At 42.2% G+C, this 16,646-nt stretch overlaps 5 protein-coding genes across 8 annotated transcripts; 3 read left to right on the plus strand and 2 right to left on the minus strand.

Moving 5' to 3' along the window:
• Positions 1-1,618: 1,618 nt before the first annotated feature.
• On the plus strand, positions 1,619-2,513 carry LOC110376295 (proteasome subunit beta type-1). Its single transcript, XM_021334718.3, has one exon. The coding sequence runs from the start codon at positions 1,790-1,792 to the stop codon at positions 2,486-2,488; it is 699 nt and encodes a 232-aa protein (XP_021190393.1). The 5' UTR covers positions 1,619-1,789; the 3' UTR covers positions 2,489-2,513.
• Positions 2,514-2,789: 276 nt separating this feature from the next.
• Gry (gryzun) lies at positions 2,790-6,451 on the minus strand. Its single transcript, XM_021334704.3, has one exon. It carries the CDS (start codon positions 6,214-6,216, stop codon positions 2,905-2,907), a length of 3,312 nt encoding a protein of 1,103 aa, XP_021190379.2. The 5' UTR covers positions 6,217-6,451; the 3' UTR covers positions 2,790-2,904.
• Positions 6,452-7,097: 646 nt separating this feature from the next.
• Positions 7,098-8,385, plus strand: LOC110376294 (SAP30-binding protein). The gene has a single exon (XM_021334716.3). It carries the CDS (start codon positions 7,252-7,254, stop codon positions 8,110-8,112), a length of 861 nt encoding a protein of 286 aa, XP_021190391.2. The 5' UTR covers positions 7,098-7,251; the 3' UTR covers positions 8,113-8,385.
• A 142-nt stretch (positions 8,386-8,527) lies between these two features.
• Positions 8,528-13,433, plus strand: LOC110376292 (uncharacterized protein). Of its 3 annotated transcripts, XM_021334712.3 has the most exons (6): positions 8,528-9,419; positions 10,522-10,760; positions 11,454-11,665; positions 11,812-11,972; positions 12,037-12,239; positions 12,472-12,642. In XM_021334712.3, exons 1-6 carry the CDS (start codon positions 9,219-9,221, stop codon positions 12,497-12,499), a joined length of 1,044 nt encoding a protein of 347 aa, XP_021190387.1. In that variant the 5' UTR covers positions 8,528-9,218; the 3' UTR covers positions 12,500-12,642. The 3 variants fall into 3 exon arrangements, with proteins under 3 accessions (XP_021190387.1, XP_021190386.3, XP_021190388.3); XM_021334711.3 differs by having other exon boundaries at positions 11,812-12,239; positions 12,472-13,433; XM_021334713.3 differs by lacking the exon at positions 12,037-12,239 and having other exon boundaries at positions 12,472-13,433.
• On the minus strand, positions 13,157-16,601 carry LOC110376293 (WD repeat-containing protein 89). 2 transcript variants are annotated; one of them, XM_021334714.3, is made up of 8 exons: positions 16,303-16,601; positions 15,946-16,169; positions 15,620-15,795; positions 15,193-15,456; positions 14,831-14,922; positions 14,601-14,703; positions 14,019-14,196; positions 13,157-13,730 (listed from the first exon to the last, which is right to left on the minus strand). In XM_021334714.3, exons 1-7 carry the CDS (start codon positions 16,449-16,451, stop codon positions 14,050-14,052), a joined length of 1,155 nt encoding a protein of 384 aa, XP_021190389.3. In that variant the 5' UTR covers positions 16,452-16,601; the 3' UTR covers positions 13,157-13,730; positions 14,019-14,049. The 2 variants fall into 2 exon arrangements, with proteins under 2 accessions (XP_021190389.3, XP_021190390.3); XM_021334715.3 differs by having other exon boundaries at positions 13,157-13,831.
• Between the last annotated feature and the right edge of the window lie 45 nt (positions 16,602-16,646).

Below are 16,646 nucleotides of genomic sequence, written 5' to 3' on the forward strand. Positions count from 1 at the left end.
AAAATTATATGACGTTCATAAGATATAACGCTCAATTCCTTCCAGTAATATACCAAGATCAGGGCCAGCTAGGCATCAACTAGGAAAAGTTGAAAAAGAAAAACCCTCATTCGCAAAAAGAAAACCTTCTATTGGGCGTCGAAGTATTTCCCCACATCACTACCCAACTTAACTGTGCCTAGAAGTCTGGCTGTATTGCCATGTTGTATGGCAATGCAAATTTTTTGCCCCGTGAAGCGCCAACAAGTCTTTTTGCTATTTCCTTGGATCTCGAGCCCCATGATCCGAGCGTCTCGACCTCAAACGGCACAAAACTATTATTTCCTACAAGGTTATTCTATTCATCTACCATGGAAACAACGTCATACCATCTGGCCAACAGATTATCGTTAATGCTGGCATGCCGTGCAATGCGTCCAGCACGAGATACCATGGTGCCCGAGGCTGTGGACAGCTTCACCGCGAAGACAGATGCGCTATGCATAGCAACACAGGGAACGCTCAATCGAAGACATAATATTGCAATGCATGATGGCATGGAGCAGTCTTTCCCAAAGTGGGCGATAACGCCCCCTTGTGGGCGCTGCAGATCTCAAGGGGGGCGGTAAGAGACCCAGAAAGAAAATGGGGGCGTTGTGTAGAGGCCTGGGGGGTCATTTGTAATTTTATTTACTCTGAACAACAACTTGTGAACATTAACTAATATGAATTAAAAGATTGCTCAAACTCGGAAAGTTGGAGCGCCGAAGAAACAAACACATACAGCTGACTGTCGATCCAGTCAGGGTTTCTTTTAATGTGTGTTTAATTCCGCGTTAAATTTGAAATTCTCGAACAAACACTACTTTTATGTCTTTCTTATTTACGGTACTACTTTAAGTCCCAAAATTTTAATACATAGGCGCCAACACCAATAAAGAGTTATGTACGTTTGGGCTACATTTTAATTAATTTTTGTTTTGAGTTCTAAAATAGAACCAAAATTTTCACGCTCGCTTCGCTCGCGCAATCAGAAGCTATGTTCCCTGTTTTTTGCATTCACCAACCAGCAATAACTTATGTACGATTTTACGTAATTTTTGCTTTGACTTGTTAACTATAAAAAAAATTCGCGCTCGCTTCGCTCACGCATTCGGTAACTACATTTGTCCTGTTTTTCGTATGGATTTGAATTGCAGTTGGAGGCTGCCATAGAAATCTTGACCAGGGCGCTGGTAGAGTTAAAACCGGCACTGAATATATCATCTGTAAAAATTTCAACTCTCTAACTATCACGGTTCATGAAATGGACAGCCTGGAAATGGAATGGATGAAGCCTGGTGACAGACAGACGGACGCACGGACGGACAGAGGAGCGAAAACAATAGGGTCCCGTTTTACCCCTTGGGTACGGAGCCCTAAAAAATGGGGGCGCTAAAAAAATATTTATTCTCAAAGTGGGCATTAGACAAAATAAGTTTGGGAACCACTGGCATGGAGCGATCCGACAGCATTTTCATTTTTTCAAGTGATAACACTAGTTTACAAAAAATGGCAATGTGTTTCAGTCTATCCCTATTGGTTATTAAGCATTTAAACATAAATCTTCTCTCTTTTTGCCAAGGGACCGAAAAGGACACCATACTGTCAACAGTGTCAGCTATCTGCTATACCTATTAAAAATGACAGCTTGATTGTGTTGCACAAATCTGATTCTGAATTTGTGCATGTCATTCGTCGGACGCTGACTGGCTGTTTATTGTAAATTATTTCATAAAGTTGTTTAAAATCATTATTGACAAATATCAAAATGCTGAGTGTTGGCGGAAATTTTCCTGAATATGCTGTTCCTGGCGCTAAACAAGTTCGCTTCGAGCCGTACGCTGACAACGGAGGAAGCATCGTTGCTATTGCCGGTGATGATTTTGCAGTAATTGGTGCTGATACACGTCTTAGTACGGGATTCTCGATCTACACAAGGGAACAAAAGAAATTGTTTAAGCTGTCCGACAAAACTGTATTGGGCGCGACCGGCTGCTGGTGCGACACGCTGACTCTCACCAGACTGCTCTCTGCCAGAATGCAGATGTATGAACACGAGCATAACAAGTCTATGTCGACTCCTGCCGTGGCTCAGATGCTTTCCACGATGCTCTACTATAAGCGGTTCTTCCCATATTATGTGTCTAATGTGTTGGCTGGTCTGGATGCTGACGGAAAAGGCTGCGTGTACAGCTACGACCCTATCGGCCATTGTGAACGCTCCAACTACCGCGCTGGTGGCTCAGCGGGTGCTCAGCTGCAGCCCCTGCTTGACAACCAGATAGGGCTTAAGAACATGCAGAACGTTACAGAAGCCCCCATACCTAAAGAGAAGGCTTTAGCCTTACTGAAGGATGTGTTCATCAGCGCTGCTGAGCGTGACATTTATACTGGAGACTGCATTTACATATTGATTATTACTGCAAGTGGCATCCAAGAGGAGAAATTTGAATTGCGTAAAGATTAATAGTGAAATAAATATAATTTCAAGATATTTGTGTTTCTGTACAGTAGGGAATCACTCCAATATTTTAATTCGAAATCACTCTGCCATCATCCAAAAATCGAATTTACCCAAAAATTGCCCCAAATGAAATATTCCAATTATCAAAAGATTCAACACATTTTAAAGATGCTAGCTTCTGATGATCAATGAAAACCTTTATTAAAGGTTATGGTTGCAGATAAATCTGGTGTATGCTTTGTTGGTTGTCCTTAAATAAATAAATAAATCTAGCTTTTTCTTTACGAAAATTAATAACAAAAGAAACAAGTAACTGAATGTATTATTTAAATATAATATTACAAGGTAACTACATAACTTATACATTTTGTTCATTAATATTTACAATTTGAATTAAAACTGAGGGAATAACATTATATTCATTTATTGTACTTAGGCATAACAAATATATTTTGAGGAAAGATTTTATCAAACATTTCGCTCACAACTTCCTGATTTGCTGCATCACCGATAATGGTAGCTTTTAACCTTGGAGGGGTGGTGTTGCCAGCTACTAAAGGATGGATATTATATGACAATTCTACTCGTCCCTTTGGTGGGATCGTAACTGATATTTTCTTATAACCTGAGAACATGTAAGCATCCGTCCCTTCTACAGTTACACTGAGTCTGATGGGAGTGGCGCACTTCCCAAACAAAGTGCATTTCAAAGGAACCGAAGTAAGCAACTCCACAACCTGTGGATAATTCACTTCAATTGCTATAGGGCATTCATCAATGGGAAGACATGATAAAGCGGTGCTGCTCATCACACAGTGACTAGTATTTGTTTTTCGTCGCCAAGTTATGTTATACAGACCAACCCTAGTGGGATTGTCTTTTGGTTTGTACTTTGCCTGAACACATACAGCATCACTGGCTACATTTTTTTCAGCAACTTCTAAGTTACTAATAGAAGACGCCGGCTTAACGGCGTCACTGTTCCTGAAGCACTCCACCACCTCCAGCTCTGTATCCACTATCAGCAAGTCCCACGGACTAAGTATCTTTATTTGTGGCATAACTATGAATGGGTCATCCACAAAACATTTTGCAATAGGTTTGAAGTTCATAGCCACAAAATTTGTAGAAACCTCAAATGGTTTAATAACTGTAATTTTTGTACTGAAATCTTTAGTACATTCCAATTTAGTTATTTCAGGAAGATCAATGATGTAAGTTACTTTTATTTGAACAGTAGTGGTTGCAGTTCTGTTTGTTTTTAAATAAAATGTATTTACATGGCTACCAGACACGTCAATAGTTCCAACTTGTATGTTCAGAGGTTGGCTTTGTGGCTCTCCTTCTTTGAGACTTAGTTCTGTTACTGAATCAGGGTTGGGATTGTCTGGAGAACTTAATAAGGATAGTATTATTCTAACATCATAGACTGCACTATCTTCATTGTTTGTTATTGTGAATGTAGATGGAAACCACTCTCCCTGGAGTGCTGGACTTGAATTAGTAACCAGTAATGACAACTTACATTCTCTTGATGTGATAGATGCTACTGTCAAAGGCACAATGCAATCAAATTCGTAGTCAGCCTTGGGGCTCCTAATGAAGTGCAATAATTCTGGATGAATAGCAGACTCTGTTACTTTATTACCTTCTATTTTGAAGTTTAAGACTATCTTGCGCCTCCTGTCTGTGTCAAGCACAAAAGACACATTTTTAATGTGAAGATCAGATCCACTATCATGAGGATTTGGTTTAAACTGACATAAAAATCTTTTTACTTTCCCTCCTTGCAAGGAAACAGTTGTGTTGCCTTCATCTGTGATTGGAATTTCGATAGTTTCAGTGTGACTAGATATGGCTACAAAGGCATTTCTTGCTTCAAGGACTGTGCTGTACAAGAGTCTGACATATATTTCTAAATCAATTATTTCATCCATTCTATACCTTGGCTGCTTAAACTTGGGTTTCACTTCTAAAAAGCTAGATATATTGGCCATGTCAACAGGAACTGTGAGGGGATCTTTCTCAATGGCAGCCTGCCACAGTTCCAGAGCCTTGTGTTGAGAAGCAGCAGGCAGATCAGGTTCTGCAGCAGGTATATTCAAATTAAGAACAGACATTATATTTCTAAATATTCTATCCTTATCATTGTTTGGCACCTGTATATGCTTAGATAGTGCCTCTATTGACAGCTGAAGATAGTCTTGTATTTTTCCAGACAGGTAAGCACATTGTAATGCTCGGTTCAGAACATGTGAAGCTAAGAACCACCACTTTTCTCTTCTATAATCCCACAGCATGTGAGTTAACAGAGTGAGTGCCTTGCCATAGTCAGCAGAGTAGAAGTATTCATTAGCCATCTCCACCACTAGCTGCTTCCTCATGCGAGGGGAGTGGAATGTTTTGAACTGTGAGATAGCACAACCCAAGAAACTGATGATCATTGTTGAATGATTAAAGATTCTTTCATTAAATTGTAGGGCCAGGACAGCTGCTTGCTCCTTCTGTGGGTCATGAGGGTCTGCACTAAGACGACCTGGTCGCCATGGCCGTTGACCATAAAATTCAACAATGCCTTCCAGTGGATCAGGGGGTGTAGGGTAAGCAGTGGCCTCAGTACAAACAGACCTCATAGCTTGCCTCCTCTTCACAGTAAATTGAGCTGCATGTTGATAGTAGAAGCCTGGATGCTGAGACTGTATTGCTGGAAGTCCTGCACGGATTGCTTCATCAAACAACTCTCCAAAAGCACTATACTGTCTAGCTATCCAAGCATAATGCTCAAATAACAGTTCTGTTGACCCTACTCGGTTCTTGTATCTATCTATGTGTGATTTGAGCTGGGCTATAGCATCTCTTGGCAAATTGAGAGCAAACAATAACTTGCAAAGTTTATAATTGATGTAGCCAGCAACAGTTCTGACTTCATGAGTATTGGTATCTACAATCCTTGTCTCCAACAAATTGTTATAAGCATGCATGTAGTGCTTGTGTGCTGTGCTCAAGTCTTGCTTCAGCTCATTGAGGTAGCCCAGTTTAAACTGATGGCGCACAAACAGGTACTGATGAGTAGTTTTATTAAGATGATCTCTATGCTGCTTTATATTTTTTGTTTCATGATGGTAGTAGTTTTGAGCAATATCATAGAAGGCATTCTCCAGGCGAACAATGTATCCCATGAGGTGATCACTATGTGGGAGCACAAACAAGGACTTGGACTGTATGTCACAGGCGGCGCAGAGGGCCTGTGCTCGCTCAGCGCCCAGCATGTACTCAGAGGGAGGTGGCGACAGCCGGCTCTGAATCACGACGACGGCTACGCGAGTCGCGTGCCCTTCCACTGCAGCGCGGATGGATTGCACTTTAGACGCACATTCAATGATTTTTTCATTCCACTGTGGATCATTCCAGTCCATATCATAGAATATGACCACAACTGCGGGGATCAGGGATACTCGCTTGGGTATCCAGTTCTTCTTTAAGACACCTTTTGGAATATACCATTCATACGAATTCCGTTTTGGTTTTACAACCGGGAATTCGAACGTATTATTAAGTAATTTGAAGCGCACTGGAGTTCGGTCGGCGCGACGGTTATTGGAGAATGCATCCCATATCTCTTTATGCACGGCGTTGTTCACAGCATCGAGCCCAGATAACCCGATCAGTGCGAGGGGCTTCAGAATGATCTCGGGCGGAAACTCCGTGTAGTCACTAGGCTGCGTCGCCATGTCGACACTTCTCTGGCTTTGCTTCCAACAAAATTATAATTGGAGCTCACTGTTTCATTTCCCACTTTATATTTTGAGTATACGTCAAGTGACTATTTTCACAATCTCCAACACAACTCCCCCATATTCATTTACCAAAATTGCCACTTTAATCCAACCAATCCAATCCCCATTCGTTAGTTAAACGTCAAACTGTATAGACAAATTGACAGATTCAGCTTCAAATGACATCTGACATTATTATACTACTTCAATGAGCTTTCGTGTTTTAATATTTATAACTATAATATGGAAATCCAACACAAATCCAGAGAAGACTGCCTGTACCTCTGGATAAGATTAGTAAAAATGAAATTTAGTACAAAACTTCATCGATGTCGATATAATACAACTCTAATACACCAGCTGTACTTTAGCTGCGCGTGCGTAATATATCTGAGGTAGGTATCCACAGCACCATTGATAGAGGTCAGCAAAGAGTATATAGGTCAGTGCACAGCACAGTTATCTCCAGGGTATGCACGTTGTTCGTAGATATGGCAGTTTCATCATCATATTTCTTTTTCAGAGGCCTGCTGTGCAGATATTCCTTGTACCATAAGAATTAAAATATGTATAAGCTTTTAGTTACGTACCACTGCGTACCACTTTGTGATTCAAACTTAATGGGAGGTTTTCTTTTTGAGATATAAAAAAAATGTTCCCAACAATGGTCACAGATGGCGTTGTACCTACTTCGTAAGTGTGCCTTTGCCAAATTAAAAAAAGCATTGCAGCGAGCCCTTTCAAATTGAGATTCGATTCCCCACTATTCTTATCCAGGGCAAATATAAAAGTTGTGTTTCCTTAAATCAGAACGCTGTCGTAAATTCAGTTGACTGTGAATTTTCAACTTTGACAATCAATTTGACATTAGGAAGTCGAAGCCCAGTGTATGTGTCTGTCACACAATATTTTGAGATTGTATGTGGTGCGGTGATTTGGTGTGGTATAATTAGAGTTTATTTGTATGTTATTTCGCATTAAGTGTTAACAATGGCTTCCCAAGCTTTAGCATCGTTAACTGCAACCTATACCGATTCAGAAGGTGAAGAAGATATGGAAGATCAGACACCTGAAAAGGAAGAACTAAAGGAAACTCATTCAGAGCCAACTAGCCCTAAAAAAATTGAAGATAATAACAAACCAGCATCTGCACCTGTTAGTCCAAAAAGAAGATTAGTTTCATACGTGGACGACACGGTGGTATCTGACGAGGAGCCGCTGTCGCCCGTGCCCGAGACGCAGGACGACATGCGGCGCCTGTCCATGGAGACGGACACGGACGAGGCCGTGCCGCGCTCCGAGCCCGAGGAGAGCGAGGACGGCGTCGCCATCCCGCCCGAGCCGCCCGGCAAGTGTCCCAAGGAGCTCCAAGATACCATCGCTAAGTATTACAGCCGCATGTTAAATGAAGGCTTGGACATGAATAAGATCATACAAGACAAAAAAAACTTTAGGAACCCAAGCATTTACGAAAAGCTAATACAGTTCTGTGATATCAATGAACTAGATACAAATTACCCACCGGAGATCTATGACCCATTAAAGTGGGGAAAAGAATCCTATTATGATGAATTATCCAGAGTACAGAAGTTAGAGATGGACAGAAGGGAGAAGGAGAAAAAAGAGAAACTAGCTAAAATAGATTTCATCACAGGAGTTGCTAAGAAATCGGAGAGTGATGATGAAAAAAAGAGAAAGTCTAAATGGGATCAAGCAGCCCCTAATGTATCAAACAAGCCCACGATCAAACAGCCCGGCCTGGTGCAGCAGCCACTCACCAGCAATGTCACAGGAACTAAGGGAACCATTATATCTGCCTTCGGCTCCTTGCCCAAGAAACCCAAAATATGACTGCAGACAAGTGCTTATCATTAAAATTATGATGACTCTTACCACAAGTGTATGACAGACAGAGCTGTGAAGCCTTATATTGTACTGACAAGTTGTAGTCTCTCTGAATTTAGCTATTTTGTTAACAGTGGCAATTGAGGCCAAATACTAACTGCAAAAGGAAATGACTGACTTCACTTGGGCCAAGACTTGTTGGCCAATCTGTATTTGACTATGTGCATAAACAAGGTTGTTAATAATGAAAAATATATTCTTAACAGATAATACAATGTTCTAACTTCTTTTGATTATAAAACCTAAGGCTCTAGACAGACAGAGCATTTCAACTACAATCCAAATGAAATGCGGTCCGTCTGTCTAAAGTCTAAAGCCTAAACTGTAATTATATTCAGGATAGTTCTAGGTTTGGGATTGCAGTTGAAATAAACTCCTAACCCAGGTAGTGTAGCATGTTATTTTGGAACTAGAAGATAATTCTAGAAAATATGACTGTTGTCTACTACTCACTCAGATAAAGTTGCCCCTACTACCGCTACAAATCTACCAATAACCTCAATTTCTATACTTGGCAACTCAACTATTATATTTGTCTAGTGTTGTACAAAGTAGGCTTAGTAGATTTAGGATTTTGTCGTTTTGTTCTGTATCTACATTAATATAATAAAGAGGATTTTTTTTGTTTCCCGAGCAGAACACGGCCTCTTAGGCTGAACGAGATGCCAAATACATATAAAAAAAGTTGTGTGCATCGATTTGAAAAATTCTTTCACTGTGTTGGAAAGCTGCACTCTTCCCGTATATCTATCTATATTTTATCTTGGTACGGGCAGAGGCTCCCAAGGGACGCGGAAAATATATTTTCAGTTACGTGCACATGTGTACCTATAGCTCATACACGCACTATCGATTCATTCTCGATGGTTTCGACATTTAAGAACAACACTAAAAAGGTTTCGGGTTGCGGGAGGGTGGGCATCTATATAAACAACAAACCTTTGTTTGTAGCGAAGTTCGTCGATACTCGTTTAGCGTCATTTGATTTAGCGTCCATCTGACGCAGTAGCGCGCAGTTTGTGTCGTAGTATTGTTGTTATTTACATTGTGTAATGGCCGAAGCGCCTGAGAGCGAGCCCATGCCGTCTTCTAGCGAAGGCGGGGTCGGGCCCGACGTGAAAGATGCCGATGAGCCATTGACTAAAAAACGTAAAATAACTGAGAAAGAAGGGAGCGACAAGCTCGAGCACAGGCTGGGGGGCATCCTGTGCTGCGCAGTTTGCTTGGACCTGCCGCAGGCGGCCGTGTATCAGGTATTCTAAAACAGCTGATGGTGTTGATGCTTGCATCAGCTGTTTTACAAAACTTTTCCTTTGTTACGTAAGCTGAGAGCCTTCAGCTCAATTTTTACCTTCGCGTCGTGGCGACGCCTACACGACGTCGCTCTATCACTTCTCACTTTGAGAGTATCAGATTAATGGCGTCAATGTAATGTATTTTATCATTTCGTTATGAATGTAGAGTTGGCACCAGCTAAGTATCTTCCTATGACAGCCCTCTGTTAAGGCTGTCCTTACCTTAGTGTTATGAATTGTGTTCAGTTATTTTATTCAATTATTAGTCAATGTATGTGTGATCCGTGACCTGTTTGTATGTATTGTGTACATATTTTGAACAAGTTACCTATGTTATGAGTGTCAGTTCAACTAGGAGTTAAGTATCTATGATGTTGTATGCAATAACTAGTATGTATGGTCATACTGTAGTTCGTAAACTTAGCCTGTATACACTCTTGTAACATTTCACTTTAATAAAGAAATGTTTAAGAGATTTACATCTTTCTTTATTGAGAAATCCCCTTTACAACCCTGATCCCAGATTTAAATATCCTTTCTGATTTTCCAAACTATAAGCAGCATAATCACTAACATTTTACTGCAAAAATATAATTTTTTAATTTGATTATTATAACATTATTGTTTAATACCAATATGGAATTCTTGCCAGTTTGCAAAAAAAGCTTTTAAGTTTTAGTAATTGCCCCTTTGCCATTATCACTATATTTTACTACAATTCATATATTAATATCAAAACGTTTTTTTATTGTTGTCCCTATTTAACATTTTTTTTTCTGTTACAGCAGTATTTATATTCTGTGTAGTTTGATTACAGGTGGCACACGCAATCACGACCAGAGGTAGACCATGTAGAACACACATACATTTATAGTTTCTTTAGAAGTCCCACATAAATTCAATACATCAGGCATAATAAAGGCCTAGCTTCTGTATAAATTTATTATAATAAAACCTTGGACTCTTTCCATATCCATAAGTTTTATACTTAAATACTGTTGCAGCAATACAAGTAAGACAGCAGCGAGTACTGGATACTGACAGTAGTGTTATATTGCAGTGTAGCAATGGACACCTGATGTGTGCTCCATGCTTCACGCATTTGCTCGCGGACGCGCGGCTGCGCGACGAGGCGGCCACGTGCCCCAACTGTCGCGTGGAGATCTCCAAGACGTCGGCGTCGCGCAACCTGGCCGTGGAGAAGACGGTGTCGGAGCTGCCGTCCGAGTGCAAATACTGCACGTGCGTGTTCCCGCGCCACTCGCTGCAGCACCACGAGGAGAACACGTGCGAGGAGAGGTGACCTACACATCGCGCTTATCGCCGCTACAAAATATCACTACATTACGATGCATTATTACTTTTTAATTGGCAATGGATACAGCGCACATGTAACGTACTAATGCAATTTTTAGTACCTTCTAAAATCATTGAAATATAATTCCAAAATTCTATTTAAGAACAAACATTTTTTATAGAATATAAAATGAATTGATGCTCTGTTAGTTTGCCTGAAAATATGTTTGCGACAAATATAATGTAATGAATTGATAGCCTTAAGGTTAAGGGATTTACTCAATGCGAGTAAGGTGCTTACATACAATTCGTGATGGACCTAGTTCAGATAGGTATTATGGTAGATGTAATACTCAATGCACAGGTAGTTACTCTATGTACCTGTGCTCGAAAAGGGTGACGAAGTACTGAAAGATGCAGGTTGTCACGAGATTTAAGTGACTAGAAAGAAAGTCGTAGATAGTTACAGTAGTTAGTAGCGTAACGCGTGCTATACAAGGGCACACATTTCTTCCGGCAGGCAGTACAAGTTCTCGCAAATGGTAGTCGATACGGCACAGAGCAGACGCTACCTCGATAGTTTGGTTCGCATAGTGTCCAGCTTGGTGGTGGTGGTGGCGCGCAGGCGGGCGGGCAGGTGCGTAGCGCCCGGCGCCGGCCGCGCCGGCCGCAGTCGTACAGGGGCCGTGTCCGCAGGCTGACGGGCTGCCGCTTCGCGTGCATCGGCTGCCCGTGGCTGGGCCCGGCGCACGAGGCGCGCGCGCACGAGGCGGCCTGCGCGCACCCCGGCAAGTCGGCGGCCGACGTGGTGGCCACGCTGGCGGAGCGCGAGCGCCGCGCCCGCGACGCGCACGCCGTCTACAGCCAGGTGCTCGACCTGCTCTCCTACGAGAAGATTACCTTCAATGGTGAGTTCGTTTCTGCCCTCGGCCTCAGACTTAGTCTTCGTGCTCGTCCTTAGATATAGAGATTTGAAGTGTCGACGAACCGCAGCGACTGATACGATGAAAGAGGCGTCACGGGAGTTGTAATAAGACACAATATTTGTGAGCAGACCTGCAGCTGAAGCCGTACCGCACGGAGGAATTCGTGCACAAGCTGTACTACGAGACGTCACGGTTCTCCGCGTTCGGCCACCAGTGGGTGGTGAAGGCGTTCGTGAACAAGAACCAGCGCGACCCGACGCAGAGCTCGCAGCGGGAGATCACGTACCAGGTGAGGCTCGACGAGCGGCGCGGTGCGGCGCGGTGGCGCGGGTGTGTAACGGGAGCTTGCGCAGCTGATCCTGAAGAGCAAGGCGGCGTGCGCGCTGGCGGTGCAGTGGGTGGCGCTGCGCGGCCCGTACGGCGAGGCGCGCGTGCGGCCCGAGCTGGCGGCGCACAGCTTCCACGACGACGCGCCCGACGCGCCGCCGCTGCCGCTGCCGCTGGCCGACGACAACGACACCAACCGCCTGCTCTCCAACAAGGCCATACACTTCAGGTACCCGCCGCACTGCTCATATCCACTCTACTCAATGTGGACAATAATCCACTTTTAAATACTTCTAAAAAAGGTGAAATACCTCAATGATAGCTTGAAAGGTTAGGGACTTTTTCCAATGATAAACACAGGGCTGTCTTTATATAACATAATCTTAATCTTCCTTTCAAAAGCGCTATTTGTCAACCTAGTTTGAACAAAAAATGTTTTGTACATATGGTGTTATCGGCAGGCTCATAATGTTCCTGTCGTCCAAGTGATGGGCTGCGGCGCGGGCGCCGGGCGGCGAGTGACGTCACGCCGTCACACTCCGCGTTACCAAAGAACAATGCAACCACACACACACACACACCCTCACACACACACGCGCGCGCGCGCGACATCCTCACACTCCCACCACACATCCTACACATCGACTTCATAACTCAAAATCATTTATTTCTCGAATAAAGCAATACCGAGATTTTTATGTATTTGTGATATAGCTAGCTACTATTTAATTATGAGATGTCTTGTTAGAATTGATCTATACAAGCATTCATAGCATTCTGTCCGCTTTTTATAATATTACTTAATTGATATTTTTGCGTTACAAATCGTAGTGGAACGGAAATTCAAAAGCAGAGGTTCGAGATTATAATTGAGTACAAATTTCTATTTATTGGTGATTATTTGTTGAGTCGTTAGTGATGTAAGTATTGATAGATGTTATTAGGTGTAAGCTTTTCGCTTAAACACATTCAGTGCGGCTACTCTGGTAATGGCGTCATATCCGATACAATGCGTCAACCTAGTATGTTACAAGCCACGCACCACACACCATATCTAAATCGGCAGCTTTTACGATGTAGCTATGTAGGTACGATTATAACTCAAACAAGTACTTACCAGAGTGACTGTATTGAATAAAACGAACATTTTAACTTGGTATTCATTTATTTGGTAACAATAATGGCCATAAAATTTGTATACGTATTTATAAAAATATTTTGAAGAGTTGTGTTTATATAAATCTTATGTATTTTGCATGCATGTGTTTTACTGAACGGCTCCGACCGCTAACTTTATGTATTGAGTAATCAAATTAATTATTATATTTTAAAGTAACACCTGGAGCCGTGTTACAATCATTATTTTATAGTGAATTACTTTAGATATAACTTTGGGTTTTGATTAAAGTGCTAAGTTATTGAAGTGTGTTGTTTTATATAACCCATAATCCCAGCTTTTAATACATTAGTAACGTTTGCTGTTATCTAAGTCACAATATACGACACACCTTGTCGTTCGAGTTCTAACACTGCATATTGATTAAGGGATGAAACCTATTTGTGTTGTACGCAACATCAAATTCAGATCGCTATATATATGCTATCAGCATTGTGGAAGCAGTGCCGGCGGGGGGAGGGCGGGCGCCGGTTGTGACAGCTCGGGGCCAGTCCGTGCTGCCCGCGATGTCAGTCGGCTCGTACATTTCAATCCCCACAATAGCTAAAACAATTTGCCTTCATTCGTTCTTCGTCATTTTGAACAATTTTTTTCGGTAATTGGCAACTTTTACAATCTTCATGAGTTTTTTCAGTGTTACCTACCTACCAAAAAAGTTAGCGTATCTCATCAAAACGAATGAACTAATAAGTCAAAACATAACATTACCAACAGTTGACCTTTTTTGGCAGTCGGTTGGAAAAGGCGCCAAGAAAAGCAGTCGGCCGGGGCTGCCGGCAGTGTGTAGACACTGATAGAGCAGGAACATGAAGTGAGTGGCATCGTACTTACAAAGCTAGTTAATGCATAGTAGCAGCAGAGATCAGTAGGGCTTGTGCCGGTGCGCGTGCAGGCGGTGCTGCTGCGCGAGGCGCCCGCCCCCCGCGCCCGCCGCCTCGCCCCCGCCCGCGCCCCCGCCGCGCCACACGACCAGCGCGCCCGCCTCGCCGCCCGACACCAGCACGTCGCGCTGACACACAACATTACCGCTGCACTAACTACCCAGCGAATGCGTCTCAACTAATTTAATCAGTGTTAATAAACTGCTAACAAAAACATCAACTACTGGGTATCCTCTTTATTATGCATATTGAACATGTACCTCTCTAAAAAGAAAGTGAAAAATTAACAGCTAGATTTCAATTACGTACTTGCTGTTTATTTAACGGCGATAGACAACTGTTGCTCTCTAAAAAAAATTACTTCTAAAAACTTTACAATAAAAAAACAAAACTTTTAGGTGCATCTGTCCAGAAGACGATATCCAGTGGATGCAGCTATGTTTATTTCGTAATCCAATATATATCTTGTTTAGAAGTCCATCGATTATTTGTCAAATAGGCGTAGTTTTTGAGTGAAAGAGGAAGTACTTACTTGTGCATCGTACCAGCAGCAGCGGACGGTCTGTTTGTTCTCCGCGAAGTTGGAGCTCGGCTGCAGCCGCTTGTCCGCCACCGTCACCGAGCGCAGCACGTGCCTACCACGTTCATTCATATACATTCACTTGTATTCATTGCAAAATTGTTCAATACATCGGCATTTTTGCGTTAAGCGTGATAACACACTAGCCTAAAACTAACATAATATAAAGTATTCTATCTTACCCATCACCTTCATAGGAGCCAGCCAGAACCACCGGCGTGTCGTCTATCGACGTGTATGTGTCCACCAAGTAACAGTCGTCAGCTTTACTTCTCTGCAAAGATGAGTTTAGCAATTTTAAAGGCTGCCCACCGATACAGGCTTATTGCTTCACAGTTTTAGTTCAACACATAGTTTACCAAAAATGAAGCCTTACAGCAAATTTCTGGCTCCTAAGTCACAGGCATTCCTAGTTAAGAGGCCAGGGTCTCAACATTTCTGTGCCTTTATTAAATTGTAAACCTGCTAGAATATTAAGTAAAATTGTAAGGATTTGCAAAAATAAAGCATTTATTTATATTTATTTAATAATGACATTGCTTACCCTTATACTTCTAGAAAGTTTATCTCTGGTGAAACTCGTAAGCATGTCTCCAGTGCTGGTATCCCACAGCTGCAGGTCATTGGACTGTGTAATGCACGCCACCTGCTTCTCGTCCAGCCAGCTCAACTTCTCCACAGAGTTCTCTATGTTCAGGGAGTACGTGAGAGCATCATCTTCACTCAGCTCCATCACGTTGAACACATTCAGAAGGCCATCCAGTGAGCCTGTTGCTAGTATCTCTGTCTTTGTTTTGTGGAATTTCACCTGGAATTAATGGTGATTAATTAGTGGATGAAATGACACAAGGAATTTGCAATGATAATATATAAAATAAAATATTTTTCTTGCAGTAGCAGATATTTTTTATAATTGCATGAATGAATGAAAACTCATGAACCTGATAAAATATCACAAAAACATATATTACCTGTGTGATGTCATCAGTGTGTGAGTTCCAGTAGCCACCCAGTGGGCTGGGCTGCCGGTTGTCCCAGAACACCAAGTAAGCATCGTCCTCCACCAGCTGACTGCCGGCACACAGCACTCTCCCATTGCAAGAGATGTCCATACACTCAAAAGGCTTGATTAGCTCTTCGTCCTTATCTATGAATTCAAATAAAACACAATTGTAATACACTTATCAGAACCAAGGCTTGGTTCAAAACTAAGTAGCAAGAGTTTAGACAGTTACAATGGGAATATTTTTTCTGAAATGGTTGATCTTTGTTTTGAATGAGAAATCCCATATGTTACCCTTATACTCCTGCACACAGGTGCCGCTGGTCCGCGTGTCCCACAGTTTGACGAGCCCGTCCTGCCCGGCCGAGTACACGAGGTGGTCCTCGTTGGGGTCGCACACCACCTCCGTCAGCGCCTTCTCGTGGCCGCTCAGGCGACACACCTTGCTCAGAGACGAGCTGTCTAGCTGGTATACCTCTATGCTGTTGTCTGATAAACTTACTGCTATTTTCAACGATCTGCAGTCATTAAATAATTGTTTATATTTTAAATGTTAAAAGATTTCTATAGCTCAAAAACTCGCCATTTGTAAGAGAGATTTAGTAAGTCCTGAGTTCTTTGCACACCGTACGATATGCCCTGAATACTTACTTGGTTGCATGTAATTTATTAATATAAGATCTCTTAAGTGATACAGTTGTTTCTGTGAGTAATTTGTATTTCTTTTGGAACTGTTGTTCTAACACATCAGGTTCTACAGTGTCTCTGTCAACTTCCTCAGTATCCACAATATCAGCCATATTGGTCTGTATTTTTATATTTCAGCAGATACACGAGTACAGTTTATAAATAAATGGTTTTAAAGTTTAGAGTAAGGTTATAATCACAGATCGTCGCAGGCACAGCGGTTATTGACATTTGAATGATTTGATTTGACTTTGACAGTCGAATATCAATGCGTTGCCATGTGCTCTGTGGTCATCTGTAGCGTTGCC

This window comes from Helicoverpa armigera, chromosome 15 (genome assembly GCF_030705265.1).
Source record: "Helicoverpa armigera isolate CAAS_96S chromosome 15, ASM3070526v1, whole genome shotgun sequence".
In the NCBI taxonomy this organism is placed as follows: Eukaryota; Metazoa; Arthropoda; class Insecta; order Lepidoptera; family Noctuidae; genus Helicoverpa; species Helicoverpa armigera.

What these genes read in the sequence shown, in the direction of transcription:
- LOC110376295 (XM_021334718.3), top strand. Translation starts at nt 1,790, where the DNA reads ATGCTGAGTGTTGGCGGAAATTTTCCTGAATATGCTGTTCCTGGCGCT.
- Gry (XM_021334704.3), bottom strand. Translation starts at nt 6,216, where the DNA reads ATGGCGACGCAGCCTAGTGACTACACGGAGTTTCCGCCCGAGATCATT.
- LOC110376294 (XM_021334716.3), top strand. Translation starts at nt 7,252, where the DNA reads ATGGCTTCCCAAGCTTTAGCATCGTTAACTGCAACCTATACCGATTCA.
- LOC110376292 (XM_021334711.3), top strand. Translation starts at nt 9,219, where the DNA reads ATGGCCGAAGCGCCTGAGAGCGAGCCCATGCCGTCTTCTAGCGAAGGC. An exon ending in GAGAACACGTGCGAGGAGAG is followed by an intron (nt 10,761 to 11,453) that starts GTGACCTACACA and finishes CCGTGTCCGCAG; the next exon opens with GCTGACGGGCTGCCGCTTCG. An exon ending in AACAAGGCCATACACTTCAG is followed by an intron (nt 12,240 to 12,471) that starts GTACCCGCCGCA and finishes TGTTATCGGCAG; the next exon opens with GCTCATAATGTTCCTGTCGT.
- LOC110376293 (XM_021334714.3), bottom strand. Translation starts at nt 16,451, where the DNA reads ATGGCTGATATTGTGGATACTGAGGAAGTTGACAGAGACACTGTAGAA. An exon ending in CTGTGTGCAGGAGTATAAGG is followed by an intron (nt 15,796 to 15,945) that starts GTAACATATGGG and finishes TTGAATTCATAG; the next exon opens with ATAAGGACGAAGAGCTAATC. An exon ending in AACTTTCTAGAAGTATAAGG is followed by an intron (nt 14,923 to 15,192) that starts GTAAGCAATGTC and finishes TCATCTTTGCAG; the next exon opens with AGAAGTAAAGCTGACGACTG.